Here is a 24,704-nt window from a genome sequence, read left to right as displayed (position 1 = left end):
GGAAAGTTGCAGAGAGCACAGACTGAAATAAACATTATTTTACTATCCTCAAAATGGACATCTGATTGCATTTCAAGATATAGCAATACATAAAGCACTCTATAACTGCGAAAAATGCCATGGAAAGTGCTTCCATTTTTTTTTTTTTTTCTAAGTGGAGACCACATTTACTATCTAATGCTACAGAAGAAGTAAGAGGTATTAAAACAACCAAGAGGCAGTGCTCTTCATGCAATGCATTGACAAGTAACATTCCAGGACACAACACTATGGATGCTAAAATGTACACAGACCCATGTAACAAAGAGACGCAGTAGAATAAAAATCTGTGGCAGGTCACAAGTTACAGAAAAATCCTGGCATCTCAAACAGATGGAAAATGCAGGAGTATTTGGAAAAGTACTGCCACATAGTCTTGGCCTGTTTTCCTTTTCTAGGGATGTGATTTTGTCAGCTTTTGGAGATAGAATTATAAGACAGATGGACTTTTTCTCTAACCCAATATAGTCACTATAGCATAATGGAACACAGAGGAATCCTTGTATTCTCTCAATTTCAGATTTTCATCACCTGTTCCCTATACCATGCATGTACCCTGCAGTACAGTGTATGCATCTTGTTGCTGTCAGTTCTAGAAAGTTTTGATACTAAGATCACAATCATGGAATTAGAAAAGCTGGTGACTCCTTACCCCCAGGTAATTGTTCATTTCTTTATTTCCTTAGGATGCAAAACCCTGTGAGAGAAAAAAAGACAAAAGACCTTTTTCCTTCACTCAAATGATGTGGCCTAAAAAGGCCACATAAGAAACTCCAAGCTGGAAAAGAAATAGGCAGAAAACAGGAACACAGGCAGAACTGGAAAATAAAAAACCAGAGAACACAACAAAATATAATTCAGGATCAATAGAATTAAAGAGTGATTTGGTGGGGGAAATAGTTTAATCAACAGTGTGTGTTTCTTCACATGAAACACCATGAGAATCCTGAAAAATAATTTGTTTCCCTCTAAAAAATTATTCCACTATTGCTGTTTTTGCAGCTGTTCAGCATCAATGTTACACACACACAAATCATCCCTCCCTCCTTTTCACTGCTTTAGGTAAATGCAAGGGCACAAAAGAAAAACAATATCTTCCTGATTTTAAAAGCTTGTACTCAGAAAAATTGCTTTTGGATGTATATACAGTAATTTCACGAATACAAGCCGCACCAATTTGACCAAAATTTTGGTGGAAACCCGGAAGTGCGGCCAAAATTCCGGGGCGGCTAATCTATTAACAAAATTCTAAAAGCTGCCAACATGGAAGTGAGAGCCCGCGGCAGCCCCAAGCCAAGCTGGAGCCCGGCCGGCCCCGGCAGAGGTGGGAAAGCCTGGCAGAGGCGGGGCCAGCAGTGTGGGGGGCGGGCGGCAGAGCCTGAGCCAGCAGGGCGGGGCAGGGAGGGCGGCAGAGCCTGAGCCAGCATGGCGGGGGAGCCCGGGAGAACTGGGGCTAGCAGTGCAGGGGAGCATGGCAGAAGCAGGAAGGCCGGCGGGTGGGGCTGCCTGGCAGCGGGGGAAGCCCAGCAGAATCGGGACCAGCAGCGTGGGGGAGCCCGGCGGTGCGGGGGCCTGCAGTGCCGGCCAGGGCGAGGAAACGCGGCGGCGGTGCAGACGGGAGGGGGAGGCCGGCGAGCCTGGTGGCGGCGGCGGCAGCCCTGCCGGCGGGGCGAGCGAAAGCGGCGCTCGCGAAAGCAAGCGGCGCTCGGCGAGCGAAAGCGGCGCTCGCGAAGGCAAGCGGCGCTCGCGAAAGCGGCGCGGGGCGGGGCGGGCGCGGCGCGGGGCGGGCGCGGCGCTCGCGAGGCGCGGCGCTCGCGAGGCGCGGCGCAGGGCGAGCGAAAGCGGCAGCGGGGCGAGCGAAAGCAGCAGCGGGGCGAGCGAAAGCGGCAGCGGGGCGGGCGGCGAGCCCGGCGGCGGCAGCCCTGCCAGCCGGGCGAGCGAACGCGGCAGCGGGGCGGTGCTGACGGGAGAGGGGGGCCAGCGAGCCCGGCGGCGGCGGCAGCACCACCCGGCCAGCCCCGCCGAGCCGTGGCGCTGAGCTGGGCCACCCGGCCCCGTCGGCAACCATGAGCGGGCCGAGCCTTCCTGGCCCCGCCCCGAGCCAGTAAAGCCCGCTATGCCGCGATCCTGTTACTAATTGGCCAATTTGTGAAAGCTGCGCACGGATTCTCGCGACGAACGAAAGTGCGGCTAATATTCGGGGTGCGGCTTATCTATTGACAAAGACAGCAACATTGTCGAGGCACCGGGGGTGCGGCTTATAATCCGTGCGGCTTGTATTTGTGAAACTACTGTAATTACATTGCCCATAGAAAAATAAATATCAGTTGCAAGCAGGTATTTGAATTCTCTACTCAAAGTTATTCCTCAAAGACAATTCTCTTAATTAATACCAGTTTGAATGAAGCTAGGGTCGACCTAATTGCAGCATTCCAATACCTGAAAGGAGCCTACAAGAAAGACAGACAGGAGCTATTTACAAGAGCATGTAGTGATAGGACAAGGGGAATTTTTTCACACTGAAAGAGTAGATTTAGATTACATATTAGGAAGAAAATCTTTACTGTGAGGATGGTGAGGCACTGGAACAGGTTGTCCAGAGAAACTATGCATGCCCCATCCCTGGAAGTGTTCAAGGTAGGGCTGGATGGGCTCTGAGCAACCTGGTCTAGTGGAAGGTGTCCCTGGGCAGAGGGGTCAGAATAAGATGATTTTTAAGGTCCCTTCCAACCCAAAATCTCATGGCAATGAAGCACAGCTCAGGCAACTTGTGCAGTACTTTTTTAACAGTAATAGACATTCACTCATAATGCCTCTTTAGCAAAAATACAAAAGTGAACAATTTCTCACAATTCTATACTGCAATTTACATAGTTTTGTTGCATAAACAATAGAAGTATCATAATCACTGCTGCTTTTGAAAGCACTTTACAATTCAAACTAACAGAAAAATAACTTCAAGGCTCCTTTGAGAGCTTCATGTTAGTCTAACTCAGATTATTGTGTTGCTTTACTTCTCATTCAAACTATTGGGTTTATTTCCATCATGGGTTTAACAGCCACAGATATGTTGGCTGGTCAAAGCAAATAAAACAGCCTAATAAAGAATGTCAGCTGAGAGACAGAGAGAAAAGCAGACCTGAAATTTTTCTGTGAGTAGAGAGATGATTAACAGCCTTCAGGAAGGTTTCTGTGATTTCTTCCCCCCAGAATGCATTATTGGTTACATGTGGAATGAATGACTGATAACGCCTCCTGCTCACTCCCTCACATGCTCATAGCTCATTAGACCTGTGAAACCACCTATCTTGAATCTCAAAACATAAATTCTTACAACTATTATTAGGGAAGCTGATTTTCTCCTCTACTAAGTATTCACTTGTCACACTGAAGGACATCAGCTTTCAGGCCTGCATCTTTTTCTATGTGACTCAGAGAATGACTGCATGACTCAGTCATTTACATTCAGATGTTTTTTACTGTAATGGCACAGCTTGGATTTTCCAGTACAATCAGTACATCTGTGTTCATATCAGGGATGTGCTTCATAATAGATTCCCCACAATGGTATTGTAAACTCAATTTCCAATGCTTGTAGAGCTAGCTTTTAGCCAAAAAGATAAATATTAGCTATGACACATGAACCATCCACAAGACAACCCCTATTCTGACCAATAAACAATTTTTAGGAAAACTGTTAATTGCCCCCAGGATAAATTCTCTGGATTCTATCTTGAACATGACTCAAGCATATTTTCAACAACAGAGCTTGGAAATATGACATTCAAGGATTTTTTGGAGAAGTGATAACCTTCAATTCAGAAAACATGGAGGATACAGAGTTTTTAGCCCCAGTCAGATAAAAATAAACAAGAGAAATCAAGAGAAAGTTTTGTTTGGTATTGGGTGACTGGATGACACCGTACAAGAATCTGTGGAACAAGCAGGTACAGCAGTCAGACCTTAATTTTGATAAACACACTAGAGATGCAAAAGAGAATTACATCACACAAAACAAATTATATGCAAGGCATATGTGGGCAGGAAAGCATTCACTGTATGTAATCTGGAGGAACCAAACCCCAAAAGAAACCAGAGTTGAGAAATAAGCAGCCATAAGCCAAGGATATGCTCTTGAAATTTTCAGGAACTGAACCCTGAGGAGAGTGTGAAAAGCAGTTTGTGCTGAGCACTAGATGAAAAGGTATTAGAGCAGAGAATCCGCCTCAGCTGTTTGGTTCTACTGTGGTCACAGAAGCAAATTTTTTCAAATATACAAACTGTAGAAATAAATATTCAAGAACAGCACAGTTTATTTCTGTAGTAGAAGGAGCCTGGTGAACCCAAACTCATACTTTTTTCAGTCACAGAGGAATCACATTAGAAGAATTCTTTTAAATAAAAATAAAAAATAAAAGTCAAAATATTCTCCATAGTCATAGAATCATAGAATTTTAGAAGAGCTTGGGTTGGAAGAGACCTTAAAGATCATCTTATTCCAGCCCCCTTGGCATGGGCAAGGACATCTTCCACTAGACCAGGTTGCTCAGAGCCCCATCCAACCTGTCCCTGAACACTCCCAGGGATGGGGCATCCACAACTTCTCTTGGCAACCTGTTTCAGTCCTCACCATCCTCATAGTAAAGAATTTCTTCCTAATATCTAATCTAAACCTACTCTCAGTTAGAAGCCTTTCCCCCTTGTCCTATCACTACATGTTTTTGTAAATAGCCTGTCTCCATCTTTCTTGTAGGCTCCCTGCAGGTCCTGGAAGACACTTCAATTATAGTCTCTCATTCTACATGAAAACCCTTCATATCCAAGTGCCATGCACAATGAAAAATTTAATTTTAAAAACCCATTTTGTTTTATACAACAGGATGTCTGAACTGACAATCAGTAGAACAATAAGGGTCTCCATAGTCTGTCAGGTAGGAGCAGCAAATCTCACAATTGGCTCTATATTTCTTCCCCTGATGAGAAAAAGGAAGCTTCCACTGCACACTTACGTGTAATCTCTGTAGTTCACTACCAGATGAAAACCAATCCTGCCACACAGATGATGGGATAATCGTTAACCAGGCACTATTCTTAAAAGCCCCTTCTCTAGCAATACCAAGTACATTATTTTAGCCACAGGATATTCTGAAACTTGAAAGTTCATAAGTGACGAATCTAAGTTCAGCTATCTAGATGTAGTGCCTAGATTTGAATACTCTGACCAGCGATAATTTGTCAAAATTTAGCAATATTTATATTATACCTCATATTCAGTTTATGCACCACACAGGCATGAAATCCAGCTCTTTAACATTCTGTTGCTTTTTCAGAATTACATCTTATTCTATGATCATGCTCAATTAATGATTGATAGCGACCCATTGTTCATTGCTAATTACTCTTCAATATGTAAGCCTTTACCACACTTATGTATTTATTTATGCTACAGAGTCTTACCTTAATTGTTACTTCAACCTGCCATGAAGACAAAATTATGGTAGTCCTTATTTCTATAATGTTTATCCCTCTGATACCAAAGGCATCAACAAACATATGGTCACAATAACCCTGTGAGCTAAAAGAACAATTTTAGTCCCATTTGACATAGGGAATTTGAGGGACGGAAAAAAATATGCATTTTATAATTAATTCCAGGGCGGCTAATACATTAACAAAATTCTAAAAGCTGCCAACACGGAAGTGAGAGCCCGCGGCAGCCCCAAGCCAAGCTGGAGCCCGGCCGGCCCCAGCAGAGGTGGGAAAGCCTGGCAGAGGCGGGGCCAGCAGTGTGGGGGGCGGGCGTCAGAGCCTGAGCCAGCAGGGCAGGGCAGGGGCGCGGCAGAGCCCGGGCCAGCAGGGCGGGGGAGCCCGGGAGAACTGGGGCTAGCAGTGCAGGGGAGCATGGCAGAAGCAGGAAGGCCGGCGGGTGGGGCTGCCTGGCAGCGGGGGAAGCCCAGCAGAATCAGGGCCAGCAGCGTGGGGGAGCCCGGCGGTGCGGGGGCCGGCAGTGCCGGCCAGGGCGAGGAAACGCGGCGGCGGTGCAGACGGGAGGGGGCGGCCGGCGAGCCCGGCGGCAGCGGCGGCAGCCCGCCGGCCGGGCGAGCGAACGCGGCGCGGGGCGGGCGGCGAGCCCGGTGGCGGCGGCGGCAGCCCGCCGGCCGGGCTAGCGAACGCGGCGCGGGGTGGCCGGCGAGCCCGGCGGCGGCAGCCCGCCGGCCGGGCGAGCGAACGCGGCGCGGGGCGGTGCTGACGGGAGAGGGGGGCCAGCGAGCCCAGCGGCGGTGGCAGCCCTGCCGGCAGGGCGAGCAAACGCGGCGCGGGGCGGTGCTGACGGGAGAGGGGGGCCAGCGAGCCCAGCGGCGGCGGCAGCCCTGCCGGCAGGGCGAGCAAACGCGGCGCGGGGCGGTGCTGACGGGAGAGGGGGGCCAGCGAGCCCGGCGGCGGTGGCAGCACCACCCGGCCAGCCCCGCCGAGCCGTGGCGCTGAGCTGGGCCACCCGGCCCCGTCGGCAACCATGAGCGGGCCGAGCCTTCCTGGCCCCGCCCCGAGCCAGTAAAGCCCGCTATGCCGCGATCCTGTTACTAATTGGCCAATTTGTGAAAGCTGCGCACGGATTCTCGCGACGAACGAAAGTGCGGCTAATATTCGGGGTGCGGCTTATCTATTGACAAAGACAGCAACATTGTCGAGGCATCGGAAGTGCGGCTTATAATCTGTGCGGCTTGTATTCGTGAAACTACTGTATTTGCTTACTGTTCCCATTTGGAGAGATCCATTAGACCGAATTTTTTCAGCATACATCTCATATATTTTTATCATACAGTTAAGGCACTGGTCCCAGCAGCTTTCATTACAGCAACTTGCACAAAATACCACAGGACTCTATAATAAAAATCTGTGGACACTGTTCAGTTTAACTGGAAATCATTCAACTTTAACAAGACACAATCCTTTGGATCTTTCCCTACCCCAGACAGTACAAGTTCCCACAGATGAAGGCAGGTATAGGCAACAGCCTCCTTTACTTCATGACTCTTCAAAAATATGCCTTTAGAGCTGGAGAGAATCCCACTGGTAAAAGACTTGGTCTAATAATTTTAGGTTATATCATTATGTATACTCAGGAACTGCAAGAAGGTAGCCCAGGATACATAATCTATTTTAATTGTACCATTAACTAACATTAAAAGAAACAATGTATAACCTCCCTGATCTTTTATGGTAGTTTTAAAGAATAAATTCTGGGGGTTTTAATTAAAAAATTGAAAAAGTTTTCATCATACCATTTCTTCTCACACAAAAGTCATTAACAGATAGCCTGAGTCTCTTCATCTCACAGAATGTGCATCAACAGCAAAGTCTCAGATGGCAGCAAGGGAACTCCAGCAATGAGATCAGTGAGAAAAAAGTCAGGCTTGCTGCTCTCAGGTGTGATCTCACCTCTAGATTTGGATCTAAAGAACTCAGCAGCACTCTGAGGAGATGGAAATGCCTTGCTTTTAGAGACTGGTGGAAAGCTGCTCAGAGGAAAATGACCTGGCAATGCTGGTCAGCAGCCAGCTGAACATGAGCCAGAGTGTGCACAGGTGGCCAAGAAAGCCAATGGCATCCTGGCCTGTACCAGCAACAGTGTGGCCAGCAGAGCAGTGATTGTCTCCTGCTCTACTTGGCACTGGTGAAGCCACAGCTGGAATGTAGAATTTGGGCCCCTCAGTACAAGAAAGACATTGAGGTGCTGGAGCATGTCTAGAGAAGGGCAGCGGAGCTGGGGAAGGGTCTACAGAGCACAAGCCTTACCAGGAGTGGTGAGGGATCTGGGGTTATTTAGCTGGAGAAAAAAAAGGCTCAGGGGAGACCTGATCACTCTCTACAACTGCCAAAAAGGAGGTTGTGTAAAGGTGGCAGTGAATCTTTTCTCTCAAGTAAGAAGCAATATGACAGGAGGAAACAGCCTCAAGGAGCACCAGGAGAGGTTTAGATTGGTATTGGGAAAAAATTCTTTATAGGAAGGCTGGTCAATCATTGGAACAGGCTTCCCAGGTAAGTGGTGTAGTCATCATCCCTGAAGGTATCTAAGAGATGCATAGACATGACACTTAGGGACATGCTTTAGTGGTGAATTTGGCAGTGCTGAGTTAACAGTTGGACTGGATGATCTTCAACACCTTTTTCAAGATAAAAATGATTCTGTGACTTTATGTGTGGGTGTATAAAGGCCATGCTTTTTGAGAAGTTTACCTCTTAATCATTTTTGGGCTCATTTTTACAGCTAGGAAGAAGGAGATACACTTGAAATTTGCCCTGTGTATCAGGTTCCTACTCCAAATAACAAACCTGTGTTTACTAGAGCTAGCGAACAAAAAGTCAACAGATCATATTACTTTCCTCCAACCCTCTTTCCTTGAAACAGCTCAGAATTTTTGATGTAAAATAAAAAGGCCTCAAATCAACATAAGTCTGAAAAAAATCAGCCTAAACAATTAAAGAACTGCAAACTATAATCAACTGACCAGACTTTATCACATTGATAAGATGGAACATAGAACAATAATATTTTCAACCCAGAGCTTTTCCTACACATGAAGAAAATACATTATTAAAAGAAAACTCATAAACACAGTGTAACAGTTAAGAATGGAAACATACACTGCTTTCCTTTTTCTTGGTGTGGTGAGAAGCAAACCCCTGTAGTGGTGTCATTCTCAGTTTTGCTTTGGAATTGAGAGCACTTCAAGAAGTCTGGCCAAGAAGCATTTACCATACCCAGGACAGGTTCACACCCTTCTTTTGCTGCCTCGCAAAATGTCCTGCAGGGCAAGAGGCCTCGACTAAAGAAAAGAGATAGAGAACAAAATTAAAAGTTATTATTACTTTAGTAGGTTGGGAAAATTTTTAGAAAGAGCAAAAAGTAATAATAAACACTTTTAATAAATTTTGCACTCTACAGAGCTATATCCATACCCTTACAGTGATTATACTTTCAACACAACTTTTCGCAGCTTATGTCTAAATAACACTTGGGCTTTAGCAAATGAAATTTTGCTTTATTCATAACCACTCCCAATGCCACAGGATGATCTTCCTGGTACACCACATATATCTTTCTCTTTATGTCTGACTCTCAGTTGTACCAGCCCATCTCAAAACCATAGCTAAAACTCCATATTCAGTCACAAGTAAGTGGCCTGAACTGAAACAGTCTACAGTACCCAAAAATTTACCAACTTGATGTTTCATTTTACAGTAACAGAGAATAACACGGTACTTTTAGCAACTGGCAACAACCAGAAGGAAGGAATAAAAAAGATGCCAAAGCTGCCTGACTACAATGTTAATGAAGAGATTGGTGTAAAGCAAAATATTCACTTGCTGATGTATTCTGAAGTCAGTCTCAGTATCTAAAATCACAAGTGTGCTGCCAGTGTTGTTACTGAGTTCATTACATTCTCTGGCTGGAACCACTTTTTTTTAAAAGGTGTCTTTAGAGATACATTCTCCAGGTAATGCTAAGGACTTTTACACAATGCACTTCACATGCTGCAGTATTGAACTTATCTCAGAAACGAGTAAAGAAATTTATCTCTAGAACTGTCTGTTGCAGCTTCCTGGATGGCAGATCACTTGTTGCCTGCAAAGAAGCATATAAATTCTAAAATAGAACTTTTGACCATCAGATTTTTTATAGTGATCTGTTAAAAGACAAAAATTTTTTGCACCAAAGATCACCTATATGGCTGTGTACAAAACAAAGAATGGTTTCATTTGATGACAAAAGGAGTTGCCACTTATTAGTTCTGCACATTGTACTGGCAAACTAAGTTACTCTGACTTGTAAAGGCTCTTCAGATAAAGATGTCCTGAAATACTCTCCTGTTTTTTTCAGAACCGATGTGGAAAGAAAGAGCACAGAGCACTTGAGCATCCATCACAACCTCCTGTCTGGAGTCTGAGAAACTCCTTAAATAAAGGGGATTTGACAGGGCAAGTAACTGTCTCCAGACATTCTTTAGCTTTTCATTCTTAGCTAATATAATAATAAGGCTTTTGGTTTGACAGAGTCTCCCTAATACAGAAAATGCCAAAAGAAATGCTGCTACTTACTACATAAGGCACTTGAGCTTCAAAGTACCTGCAAGAAATAAGATGTCACAAAGCTAAAATGGAGTATTGATTTGTTGAGTGATAACCCTGTATTATATTCAATCTGATATGCTTAATTTAACTTTCTGTTCATTCTTTACAAAACCAGAAAATATGCTACAAAACTGCATTACAGTGAAAAGTATTGTAAGCAGTGATTCTACCTCATTTACTGGTACAATGGACCGTACCTGATGATCACAAGTAGTAATCTGAAGACAGTACATTCTGCTAAGTTTATTTTTTGTTCTCAAAAAAAAAAGTGTTAGTAGGGACATTACTTGAATTTAACGAGCCTGGGACATTACTTGAATTTAATAAGCCTGTGACAGAGACCTACTTGAGTTTATCAAGTTAAACCAAGTTGTACATATGATTTCTACTAATGGGAATGCTATTTGAAAAAACCCAAACAAATAAACAAATAAAACATACAGACTTCTTGAGGACTCTCAGACAAAGTTTCAAACAAGTCTGGAATATTTGATATGATCTATGTTTTTCCTGACCCACACCTAAATCATTAAATTTCAAAGCATCACACTTCAGCTATACCCTGACATTTAGCAATCAGGCAACAGTAGTAGGTATATGTCCATTGCTTAAAATGTAACCATAGCAAACTTCCATCTATATGCTTCCTCGTTTCCACAGGTCTTTCAACATACTAAACATTCATTTCAATCAAGATTTTAAAAATAATATTAAAAAGTTATATTAAAATATAACTGCGTAGAGTTATGCATAATTGTTAAAAAGCTTCTAAAAATGTCAGGAGTAATTTTTTTCAGGCCATCTATCTGCACATCGAATTCTTTGCATCTATATGAGGAAAAACCCACAAACACAAGAAGTTCTCCTCGTTTATTTAAATTAAACAGTCAGTATTTGAATATGAGATGAAGTGACCACAACTCACACTTGCCATCCCCCTGCACCTCTGAGGGGACAGGAGGCAGAGAATTCATGACCAAAGTTAAATGCAGGAAGAAGAGAGGGATGTAAGGAAGCTGTTTTAAAATTTGGGGGTTCTTTTCTCATTACCCAGCTCTGATTTGATTGACAAGTGAATAAAATTACAGTAATTTCACGAATATAAACCGCACCGGATTGTAAACCGCACTTTCGTTCGCAGCGAGGATACGACTGCAACTTTCACAAAGTTGCCAATTAGTAACAGAATTGTGGGATCACAGGGTTTACTGGCTCAGCTTGGATCTGCCTCGCCCCTGCCAGGGCCGTGCGGGCTCGGCTCGGCTCGGGGCTGCTGCAGGCTCGCACTTCCGCATTGGCAAATTTCTGAACTTTGTTCATATATTGGCCACTCCAGGGTATAAGCTGCACTTCCAGGTTCGGACCAAAATTTTAGTCAAAAGGGTGCGGCTTATACTTGTGAAATTACTGTACTTTCTCCATGCTGAATCTGTTTTGCCTATGACAGTAGGTGAGTGATCTCTCCTTGTCTGTATCTCCATCCATGAGACTTTGTTCTGTTTTGTCTCCCCTGTCCAGCTGAGGAGGGGAGTAACAGAACAGCTTTGGAGGTAACCAGCCAGGGCCAACCTACCACAGACATGCACAGAACAGTAATAATCTGGAAATAACCAATCTTCTAAAAGACAACTACATGGTGATCTAATAACTAAGCAGAATTTGTAGTCTCTAGAGAAGCTCTGACTAATCAGAAAACATGGGAATACCCAGCAACTACTGCAAGATTTGACCCAGTTTCAATGTTGAGCCATGTGTGCCCCATAAATTAAATATTTCTGGATAATGATCAAGTTTAGTAAGGACTTATTGCTTAATGTGCTGGAGGATGAAAATATTATTAGAAGTCTTTATCTTGATTAGTCTTATTTACAGCTAGTCAGAGAGCAATCATTTTAAAAATAAACTGGCAGGTCTATGGCAATCTTACCATAATTGATTTGGCACCAGTGGCAGGCACAGAAGCAGGTTATAACATATTAGCATGTGATTCTGCTCTTCAGGATATTAATAGAAAAACTCCTGAAACTGGAGTTTGATGAAAGGAAGAAAATATTATGTAATTTTATATCTGTTTCCCCACACTCAACATCCAGATTTCAGTAAATTCAGCTGCACAGAAATACCAACATAAGAAAAAAATAGAAATCTTCTTTTTTGTTTATTAAAAAGCATATTAAGAGTAGAGAGAACATATAAGGATTTTAAATTTGCATAAGACATCTTTGAAGTAGCTATTTAGCAGAAGTTTTATATTAAATATTCATTGATTCAGGTATATTCAATACAGCATATACTCTGTTAAGTGATTTCAAGTTTCCAAAGAGATTAAACACTGCCTAAAAGCAGATGATCTGACTTCCTTGTCATGGCAATCACCTAGCATTCACTTAAATTGGAACTCAAATTGCCTGATTATAATCCTACAGGGACCTACTCCTTAAAACTTCGAGATATTTTACATTTTCAGACTAATTTCTTTCAGAATTTACTCCTTCTCTAATACTTATTTCTCTTTGCAATCACATTACCATGCACAGGGCTCCTCGGCAGACTCTGTTTCTTAAATGATTGTTTTGAGTAGCAGAAGCTATCAAAGAAATATTCTACAAGAAGCAGTAAGGAGAGGGAAGATCCTCATGGTGACTGTTTTCCTCTTGCTGCAGAATTTACCCCATTTTCTAAGGTTAGTTCAAAATTCAAGTTAGCTAAAAGGTCTGACTCCCAACCTCAGCAGACACTGAGGGCATGTCTTTTCTGGAAGCAGCAGCACTGCATGCAGCTTGGTTCCAAAATTTCTGGATCTGGTTCTGTGCTACTTTCAGTTTTGCTGTAAGAGTTGGTTTTAGGCTGTATAATAAAAGGCCAAATAACTGATTCAGCTGAAGAGGAATGTGACCCAAAAAAAGCACTTTTTTTTTCATATGGCAATTCATTGGGTCCTCCAAAAGGATATAGGCAAAGAAAGAATAAGATGTCAGTAGAGAGAAAAGTTTCTAGATTTCTAATTTCTAGAGCTGACAAAAGCATTAAATTAAATGAAATAAACCATTAGCCATCCTGCAGAAGCTCCCCTTGCAGCCTGGTAAATACAATAATATATCTAGTGCTCATTATTATCTGTGGCTTTTCTTTGTGTTTTCACAATAGTATCTCTACTGGTAAAAGCACTGCTATAGACATGCCCTCTTGGGAAATTCATTACTGCAATTTTACAGGTTAAAACAATAGAGGGTACACACAGCTGTTGGCTGCATCTGCTAATAGTCACATTTTGTAGCTCAATAGACAATCTGACTGCAGCCAGACTGATGAACATTTCCAGCTACTGCTGGTTCTCATTACTGTTGTTTCCCCAGCTTCATCCCTTCAATTGTTTCAGGGTAATTTATTCTGTGGCCACACAATGAGCTGTATTCAGGTGCTGAGACAAGCTAAAAACAACTGTAAGATACTTTGCTGTATCATTGATACACAACTACACATGCTAAGAATGGTGATAGATCTCAGGCCTGAGGCAAAATAAATGAACTGGCAATACAATTGTGAGAGATTGCTGGGTCAGGGAGGATGAGTACAAGGACAAAGAGAAACGTGATGAAATTAAGGGAAGAAGAAAACCGAGGTTACTCTTTATTTCTACAGCCTTAAAATCAAACAAGTTGAAGTGATTAGCTCACACACCAGCCTTTGTGAGTTTTAATTGTCTTTAATACTCTCCAATATATTCTGACAATAACGACTTCCAGAGAATATAAATGTCAAAAAAGAAGTTTCTACAGCAGAGGAAACAAACACACCCAGGATTACAATTTTCTAGAGTGACCATTCATGTGAAATCTTTCTCACTACCCTCTCAGAGTACTCCAATATGGAGAGCAGCACAGTCACTAACAGGGTTTTATGAAACAAACTCATAAACCTCTCAATATTACCTCTTGATTCACTGATTTATAAATAAATTTGCTGCTAATGTTTCACATAATCAAAAAAATTATGTATTTTTATGTTTTATTGTTTGGTTCTCATCTCTAATTTGCATTTTAAAGTTTGAATTTTCTGTTTTGTCTCTAGATAGGGGTTTAAATCTGAAATTTGCTTCTTTACATAATAAAATCTGAAAAGAAATATTATTTTAGATTTTTGTGCTTACTTCACTTGACAAAATTGTACTGAATCCATTTAAGGATGGTACCTCAATTCCACATAACACTTTGCAACACTCAAAACAAAGCTAGCTGCATTACCTTCCACCTAGTTTTTAGCTTAAATTCATGTAGTGTTTTCTCAAAGCAGGTTCCTGTGTATAAATACAAAGATGCAAAATTACCTGTGAAAGGACAGGACCCACAGTCTGAGAAACATTAAACATCTTAAAGGAGAAAAAAGCCTCAGAGGTCAACCTGGCGAAAGGCATAGCAGCCCAATTTCCCTGGGGTGGCAGCCTGAGTTCCTGTTAGACAAGAATAAGGCCTTGCATTAAGTGGCTGAACTGAAGGTAAATGTCCCCTCATCTGCCCTACAGGGACTCAGTGTAAGGATTTACAGAAAGTGCAGAATGCCAGCTCTAACTCACACTCGTGAATGCCCCATCTGCTGTCATGAAGCTTGGCAACTACGGATGAGCCACAAGAGGAATGCCCTTTCCAAGAGACTGAAAAAAGCCTGGGTTATACAATAAGAATGAAAAAGATGGAGATATTGAATGGATTGCCTGCAGCATAGAAGAACAATCTGTTTACAGGCTATGAGAACAGAAATGTGGCAAAACCAAATTAGATGAAAAAGCTAGACTAGCTCTCTTCTGTGGGTCCATACAGATTTTTTCCTCTAAAAATGACATTTCAAATTAACTACTCCTTAGTAGTTGCCATATCTTATGGCAACAGGAAAGAGACAGCTAAAGAGTTATACTTGCAAAAGTCTTAGAACACATCTGATATCCAAGAGTACCATTCTTTAAAAAAGCTCACACAGTACTATGAAGGCTGTTCAGACGAGGGGGGAAATACTAATTCCTGAATCCAATGAAAGTGGAATTGGGAATAAATCCAAATATACCATTAGATTAAAAAGACTCTTCTTGTCCATCCAAAAATGAGTAAAGGAAGCAGCAGCTGCTGTTGAATTTTACATCTTCCACATCAACTGCTGTTATTTAAGATCTCTTTCAGGCTTAGAAATGTGACTAAACTGTGTTGATATCCTTAAGAATGGACACATACAGTCTCTACAATGCAAGTTAGAATTTTTAGTCAATCTAACAATTTATTTTGTAGAAAAAAAAACAGATAAACTATTTTGAGGGTAATAAAGATCATGAAGGGTCTAGAGGGGAACCCATATGCGAAGAGACTGAGGACACTTGGTCTGTTCAGCGTGGAGCCGAGGAGACTGAGAGGAGGAGACCTCATTGCAGTCTGCAACCTCCTCATGAGGGGAAGTGAAGGGGCAGACACTGATCTCCTCACGTTTGTGACCAGTGACAGGACTTGAGGAAACAGCATGAAGCTGAGTCAGGGCAGGTTTAGGTTGGGTATCAGAAAAAGGTTCTTCCCCAGAGGGTGTTTAGGCACTGGAACAGGCTCCTCAGGGAAGTGGTCACAGCATCAGACTGAACAGAATTCAAAAAGCATTTGGACAATTCTCTCAGGCACATGGTGTGACTCTTGGGGACAGTCCTGTGCAGGGCCAGGAGCTGGACATTGATGATCCTTGTGGGTACCTGCCAGCCCAGGTTATGGTATGATTCTATGAATCAGCACAAAACAAATTCAAAAATTCCTTTTGACTCCTCAGTCACTTTCTATGACAGCACAATACATCACAAGTTGAGTTTATAACACCATAACAGTCAGAAACTCCTAAAGTATACAGTGTACAGCAGAAGCATAAATTTTGCAATGTAGCAATGAAAAGAAAAAAAAATATTTTGAGTGTGTTTTGTACAATGACCATAATCAGTTGGGACAGATCTGTCCTGACTAAAGCAATCAGCCCTCCCAGATTTCTCTTACTGATCCCATCACTTGACTCAATAACAGTGAAAACAGGACAGAGGCAATAAATTAATTCATTAGAGATTTAGTTCAGCCATGAAGCAGTTTAAATAAGTATTATTAAGAATACTGCTACAATTACAAGCTTTTTTACAATCTTGTACTATCTGCCAAAATCACTCCTAAATGAAGTAGAATTCCTGCAAATTCTTGCCTAGTATTTATTACGGAAATGATGAACACACTGTTTATTTAGTTTACCCTGCAGAAATTTATTTTAAAAAACAAAACAAACTCCTAAAATGCCTGAAAATCCAGGTTACAAGATCTTTTGATTTTAGCAAACAAAATTCACACTTGGGGAAAGAAAAGCTGGCACAGTGAAACAGAAGTCCTCTGAATCACACACCAGTATTTCAATCACAGCATTGCTACAGGAATTCTGGGCTAACTGGAAGTAAATCATACACTGCACAGCTGTTCTAAATATTGGTATCTTCAGGATAAAGACACTCAAAACAATATTGTACCTAAAGAACTGCCTTCCATTTCCACAAATGACTGTGAGAGGTACCCTTAATTTCATGCTGTTTTCCAGAACTCAGGTTTCCCTGTGCACTTCAGAGCATTGCCAAAAGGAAGACCTCAAGAATCAATCCAATTGAAACTTTCTGAGCTGCATCTTATCCGGAATCCTAAAGAATCACAGATATACTTCTCTCTCATTGACATTCAAGGTTCTTCTCTGTCAAGTAGAAAATCATTGTCAGCCATTATCATGCTGCTTCAAGTTCACATTAAAATTGTTTCACAAACAAATCTGGCAAGAGCAGATGTCATCAATTTAAAGAAGCTGTCCTAACCCTCATAAGCCTGCTCCAAAACCTCCCCCCACCTCTCTTCCCTACGTCTTTATTCCAGCACCGCACTTCATGCTATTACACAATGGATAACATCAGTCACTCCTAATTTAATTCAGATCAGTTTCCAAATCCAATCTGTCATGGAGATGAAAAAACACTCTTGACAGGCTATGGAAAAGACATGGGTGAGATGGAGAAAAACAAGAAGCAGGAGAACAGGATAATACTGATTCTTTCAGCACCACAAGCATTTTATATAGCATTATCTATCATGAAACAGTAGTCAGGAACGTGTTCTCCAGAAGGGTTGTGAAACCTCCATCCTTAGAGATACTCGAAACTCAACTGAGAGCGGCCCTGAGGAGTTTAATTTATCTTTAATGTTAATCCTGATCTGAGCCAGAAGAAGTTTCACTTCTCCCCACCTGTAATCTTGCGATTCTATTTTGACTGCCCTGCTCAGCCAGTGAGCCTGGTGCTTTCCACTGGGGTCTCCAATAGGGCAACACCAGCTTCTGGCAGAGGAGCCAAACTTGTGAGAGGTGAGTATGCCTCACTAACTGAATCCTCAATAGGTTTATAATCCATTTGTTAATAAGATGGCACTAGAAGTTAAACATGAGCTAAAAAGTATATGAATTCATTGAGAATTCTTTAACCACACTTCAATCTGAAACCATTTTGTTTACTAATTGCTGCACAAGAGGGTGTACTCATATCCAGTAGAAGAGTTCTATCTACCAAGCTAAGATAAAATGTTACCTCATGTGTATGTTTCTGGTTGTGAGCCCAGATACACCAGTCCAATAAGAAATTATCAGTGTTAATACTCCCAAAATGTTTATGAAAATGCAAGGGTTTACTGAAAGTTCCTATCGTACCACTATTGCAATTTATTAAATTAAATAAATTTTATTCTGTGCATAAGCATGTTTTTCTAGAAGATAGATTAAATTAGCAAACAAACATTAACAAAAAGCCATGCTAATTTTAAGAGTAATTGTAAACAATTATTTCAGCTCCATAAGTGATCAGTACTTATTTATAAGAAATAATATATTATTAATAATATACTGCATGTGCAGGAGAATGACTTATGATCTATAGTTAACATACCAACTTAGGAACCATAAACCACAGGTTATCATAGATAATACACGCAGCAAACCATTGCAATAACAGGGCAATCAATCAATAACACATTCAGTAATAAAATAACTGGTCCTTCTAATTTTCTTTTCTGCCTCCTTCCTTTCTGCACAGCATTGTGCAATATAGCTCAGACATTTCCATGTCCAGATTGTTCCCAAAAATGTTTGTCTATCAGATAACCTTTTAACTCTTGTGTATCCATAATTCCTCCCAATACACACTTTGAAATTAGATCAGTGGGGAGGGTGAAACACTGCATGAAGTTTTGATGCTGCCTGCTATGGCAAATGCTGGCTTCACATGCACTGGACCACACACATAACTCTGGCCAATGTAGGATGCCATTGACTGTATTTCTATATTACTTTTCTAACTTTTTATTTTTTAAATTAATTTCTTAGGCAATCCCCTCTTTCTTTACATTGATTTATTTACAAATTATACATACCAGTAATTTTAAACAGTTTGTGTGCAGGGAAAGGACAGTTCTCTGAATGTAGAAATCACATTCTTTCCACCATCCTATTTCTCTGTCCTTTTCCCCTATATTTTGTCCCTGGTTTGTCCTTCCTGACACTGCACCTGTGTAAAAGAACTGGCATCACAGAGTTAACTTCAGGCCCTGCTCCTGCAAGGGCCTGTACATAGATCCAGTGCCACCCCAAGCTATTGGAACCCCTCAGGTCCACCCTCAGCAACTGAGCCATGAGAGTTACAGAGATGCTTTCAGAGACTCCACAATTTTTCAGATGTTTAAGCTAGAGATTGGGGATTAAGTTCCATAAGCATATACATAGGTACACAAACTTTATAAACAGAAGTTCCCTGAAGGCAAAGACATTTTATTTTCTAATTCCCTTATCTTCCTCTTCTAACAGCCACGAGGAAGAGCTTAGTACTTATTGGAGCAACTTCCCAAATAAATTTAAAGTTTCAATGCTCAAACACTTGAGCACTCTTGGTGATTACAGAGTGCTTTTTCATTAGCAACCCATTTTTTCCTTCTGTTTTTGCCCAGGGCATTATTTAGGCATCCAAAAAAATATGTACTTTTTATCTTTTCCCCCTCAAATATTATACATATCTCAAGAAAGGTTCCTCTAAGATATGTTTGTCAACTTTAAATATAGGCATTTTGGCCAATGCCACATCATTACCAATGTTTTCCCTAGAAAACTTTGCATTTGTCACCTTTATATTGTCTCAGCTTGGGAGAAGGTAGCAGTGGCTCCTAAGGTGATGAATATGACGTGTTTATTTCATGATGTGATTTCTGAAGGACAATACAAACTATAGTCTTCTCATTAGCACATTGTTTTCTGTCGTATGAATAACGGTTAGAGAAGATTATTAATATAACTTATTAAATATGAAATTATTTATGAACAATACAGGCTGCACAGAGGAGAAAGGTATATCTCTAGAAATGCTATTTTGTGACTGCTGTTTCTTCAAGTTCCTTCATTTATGTCTTGGCAAGATTGTCCACTCCAATACTTCAGAGAAAAATGAACATTCCCTTCTTTGAAGTCAGTTATAAACCAGCTGTTTCTTAACTAAAGGTCTCACTCTTGTCTCATGAAGAAAATGTTATACTCATAGGACAGCAGAAATAAAATTTTGGGTTTTGAAAAATTATCTCTCCTTAGAGCAGGAATTGGGACTTGAGGATTTATTTTCTTCTTGATCTTTTTTCTGTGCAAATATTTCATCACTTTCTGAATCTGCATATTGCAGAATTTCTTTGATCCATGTATCTATTTATTACCTATTCAATTTTCCATTTCAAGTCACCCTGATTTTAGTCACTGTCTCCTTACATTTAGAAATTCATGTCTGTTCAGTACACTCACTAAAACATGTTTTCAATTATGACTTTGCGTATGACATCTGTTACTGCACATAAATACTTTCAGAAGTACACAGGAACTGTCTAGTGCTATTTTACAGACACCTTAAACAGACAGTTTTGCTAGTCTGAAACCCTACCCAATGTATTACACCACTCAGCCATTTCACCTTCTTGATGCTGTAAATTACAGCAATTTCATGACTATAAGGCGCACCCTTTTGACTAAAATTTTGGCCTGAACCTGGAAGTGCACCTGATAGTCCGGTGCGCCTTATATAATGGACAAAGTTGCAAAATTTGCCAACCCAGAAGTGTGAGCCGCAATGGGGGGGCGGTGCCGTGGCAGCGCCGAGGCCCACAGCACAGGGAAGGTCCCTGGGGCTGCGTTTAAAGGCTACATCAATCTGTGAAAAATGTTTGTAAATTGAGCGCCTGCCAGTAAACCCTGCGATCGTGTGATTCTGTTACTAATTCGTTACTTTGTTGTGCACGGTGCAGCTCCTCGCTGCAACAAAAGTGTGCCTTATAGTCCATTGCGCCTTATATAATGTACAAAGTTGCGAAATTTGCCGACTCCCAGAGGTACGCCTCATAATCCGGTGCGCCTTATAGTAATGAAATTACTGTAATTCCACTTCACCTTGAGTTAGTGTGCTATCAATCTGATAGCAGACTAGAGCAGAGACTGAGTACTTACATTGCAAAGGAAAGCCTTACAAAATGTTTTCCACAACATGTTGACCATCTGCCATTAGCAGCTCTGTCCTCAACACGTTACTTACCAAAAAATTACACAATAAAATCATTATTATAACTATTGGTTGAATTGCAGCTATTGGAAGGTTATTAACTGGTAGAAAGGACAAAATGAAAGAAAAAGTTATTAATTTGTTTTGATGATCTGGGCTTTTTAAAATAACACAGACCCTGTGTATTCCTCAGTTTTTCTGCTAAACAGTAAGACTTACACCACATCCCTTAGGAGAATGCTTTAAATCATTAATGACAATACACACAAAAATAACTGACAGATAGAGAACATTATTTATATGTGGGCAAGCATTTGCAACATTGTCACACTCTCTAATTTTTGTGCTCCTTTTTGACAGGATTTGACTACACATGTTTTTCATTAGCTGGATCTCCAAGGTTACGTGGTTCAAGTCACATTTGCACTTAAATGGACCATAACCAGATTTAAAAACTGAAGACTGGATTATGAATCAGTTATACCCAAAGACAGATTTTACAACAGTGTGGGGTTTTGTACACAATTAGTCTGCTGAATTCTGAAGGGCTGCAAGCCAAGTCACGGCAACATTCAAAACAAAAGACATGTACAGTAATTTCATGACTATAAGGCGCACCGGATTATAAGGTGCGCTTCCGGGTTTCAATCAAAATTTTAGTCAGAAGGGTGCACCTTATAGTCATGAAATTACTGTAATTTCAAACATTCTATGTATAAATCACTTCACCCACTGAACATCACCTCAGCTTTATTTTCAACTGATGATTCTAATCTTCTGTATCTCCTTGACAAACAACTATTGCCAAAACTACATCTGGAATAGCCTTTGTGAGTCTTGTTAAATTCCTTGGGCTAAAGAGGCAACCTCAAAAAGGAAGTGTATTAAGAGGATAAAGCAACTCCCACAGTAGGTGAAAGACAGTACTGCAAACTCAGGAAACAGCTAGTAACCGGTTAGAAGCATCTGAAAGAAACCTCCACTCCATGTGCCTGGGTCATGGCAAGACCTACACTGGATGGAGTCATAAGAACATAAAGAGACAACAAGGTGGTAGGAGAGAATTGTCCCACCTTATTCCTTGGAGACCTGGTAAGTGATTGTCATCAGTGCAGTAGGCTTAATCTTTAAAAGTAAATACCACCGATTTCAATGAAAGCATCTCTGATAGGTTTATGAGAGAGCATCTCTGATAGGTTTATGAGAGAGGATTCTAAATGTCCTTCCAGGTGGATTTCTGTCTTGGGTTACAATACAGAGTGTGATCAAAGGTATCTATTCTATCACCATCTGTTGAGGGTGGGGGCAGTGATCCTTATCTCCGTGAGAGATATTCTGCTAATGGGCCATCCATTGAAACCAGGCAGGGCATTGTTCTTTATCTTTTCACAACCCATCCTTCCTCCAAAGGGTCATTTTCTACTAATGGCCCATTGAGTCCCACTGTGTGACTGATAAAATTACTTCATCCCACTGGAGGTTGCTCCAGTCAGGGGGAAGAGCCCAACATTTCTTACCAGAGGTAAGAAAAACAGAGGTTTTGGGACACTAAGGTAGCCCGTTTCTCCACTGGACTCCAGAGGAAAACCAGATTTCTCCACATCACCACTGGATCTTTAGAGGGAAACTGCACCTTCTGCAGGAGCACTGCTTCAACCGAATCACATCTGTCACTGCAAGAGGACTGCAACCACCATTTAATGGGACTGCTACCAACACCCTGCCTGACGGGGTGTCAGGTTGTACTCTGACTTTGTCAGGGTTTGGGGTTTGTTTCTTCATAGTACTGTATTTCTATTTTAATTTCCCTAGTAAAGAGCTGTTATTCCTAATTCCCATATCTTTGCCTGAGAGCCCCTGAATTTCAAAATTATAATAATCTGGAGGGAGGGGGTTTACATTCTCCTTTTCAAAAAGAGGCTCCTGTCTTTCTTAGCAGACACCTGTCCTCCAAACTAAGACAGTTTCTCAATACCTTTGCTTCAAACATTACTCTGAAGCTACCTTCATAAATGTGTAAAATTTAAACATTTCTTAAAAGCTGCAGAATGGCAAAGTTCCCTGTGCAACTTAATTTGACATCTCCACATAGGAGCATTATAAATGGATAGTGCAGAAGCTGGGTCACAGACTACCTACGGGATTGCTCACTCAGATGTCCTGGCAACTGCTACTTTGTCTTTGGCATATTTATCTGCTTCTGTTGCCAAAATCAAATGGATTAAAACAAAATTGAAGCATGCCAGTGGAGGATTGCCTACACACTCATACATACCCATACCTCATTCATACATAATTAAACCCATTATGATTCTATTATGATTTTCTAACAGGACATTAATGAAATAGTTTTAAACTGTTGACAGCTTTTAATAAAAGACACCACACATATTTGTGGATTTGTTTTTTTGGATCTAATATTTCATCCTACTTTAGGCCCACAATGAAAATCATGCTATCTGGTTTTTCCTTTCTATTAATTACAGAAAAAAGATTAAGAAAATCAACCAGAAAAAAACTCACAGAACAGAATTTGCTACTATAAGTCATATCAGCAGCTCTTTCAAGAATATTTGACTGCACACAAACTGTTCTCAGCTGCTAACAATCTATTTAGCATTAGCCTAATTTTCATTAGTTAATTTCTCCCATCCCAAATATACCATGTTGATGTATTCTGACCTCTCTGGCTTTCTACAAGTCTTTACCTGGCTGCTGTTGTGTGTAGCATAGATACTACAGCACAATAAAATATGTTACATATAGACATTTACATGAGAAACTCCTTTCTAGGAAAGAATTAGAAAATCAAAGGAAGTCTTTTCCCTTCATTGCATTATTCTGCCCTTTAGAATTAATCTGAGGGGGGAAAAAAAAGCTGAATTATGGCAGAGAGTTTTGCCATGCATTCATTGTGCATTAGATCACAAGTAAAGTGAATTAAAAAGTGAAATTTATTTTCAGACTTCAATCAAGATGAAAAATAATTTTCCCTAAAGATACAGGCTATAAGTATTACAGAGTAGTTATCTGCTCTTACTGCAAATTTCTTGCTCAGTTTTGTTTTCCCTGGCCATTAATGTGACAGCATTACTTTCTCTTCCTATCCTTTACTTGTTTTTTTCATGTGGGCTATAAACTTTCAGAGGCAGGAGACTGCACCTCAGTGCATGTTTATACAGCATCCTGCATAAAAAGCCATGATCTCAAATGGACTCTTTGAGCCCTAACTGAAGAGAAGCCACTTCACAACTCTGTTTTCAAAGATACATGATATGAAAAAAAAATAGTGAGTAAAAATGTACAGAAATGCAAGGTGCATTGGAATTTTAGCTTGGAGGCATATAACATTTCCTAATTTGCACTGCCCTAATACTATTTTCTAGCCTAAATTATGTTTGATCTCCAATGATAGAAGACTCTGAGGATGTCTCAATAGAAGGCATTTCTTGAACTTTCTGGAATATACTTCAACAAAGAGGATTAATGTAAGTACCCAAGCTATTATTTCTGTGTTAAGGGCAGCATGACAGCACAGGGATAAGAGAATCCATTAGCTTCCAAATTTATTCCCAGCATAAAAAGTCAACATAAGCCATGTACATCGGACATCAGGATCTTACATAGCCTGGCTACTTTTCCAAGTCTTTTGAGCAAATTTGATTATTTCATAGAGTGTAAGAAATGTTAAAAGCATCTGTCAGTCTGTTTGCATTATGCAGTAATAATCTTCTCTAATGATTCCGAATCTTTAAAATTTACATTATTTTGGCTTTAAAATACATCCTTCTTTTTTCCTTTTGAAATCTGAAAACATTGCAGATTAACTTATTGTCTTCTTGAATCGTGGAATCCAATGCATGTGAGTTGCTATAAATAAACATCCACTACATTGTAGTAACTGACCTTGGGCCCACTC

At 40.9% G+C, this 24,704-nt stretch overlaps 1 protein-coding gene across 1 annotated transcript in view; it reads right to left on the bottom strand.

Moving 5' to 3' along the window:
- CORIN (corin, serine peptidase) overlaps window positions 1-24,704 on the bottom strand; it is a 129,027-nt gene that overhangs the window by 58,187 nt on the left and 46,136 nt on the right. The window contains exon 5 of the mRNA XM_033060864.1: window positions 8,686-8,867. Coding sequence (XP_032916755.1) covers window positions 8,686-8,867 — 182 coding nt within the window. The remainder of the gene's footprint in view (window positions 1-8,685; window positions 8,868-24,704) is intronic.

Source organism: Catharus ustulatus, chromosome 5 (genome assembly GCF_009819885.2).
Source record: "Catharus ustulatus isolate bCatUst1 chromosome 5, bCatUst1.pri.v2, whole genome shotgun sequence".
Taxonomy (NCBI): Eukaryota; Metazoa; Chordata; class Aves; order Passeriformes; family Turdidae; genus Catharus; species Catharus ustulatus.
This window is presented reverse-complemented; position numbering and strand designations above follow the sequence as displayed.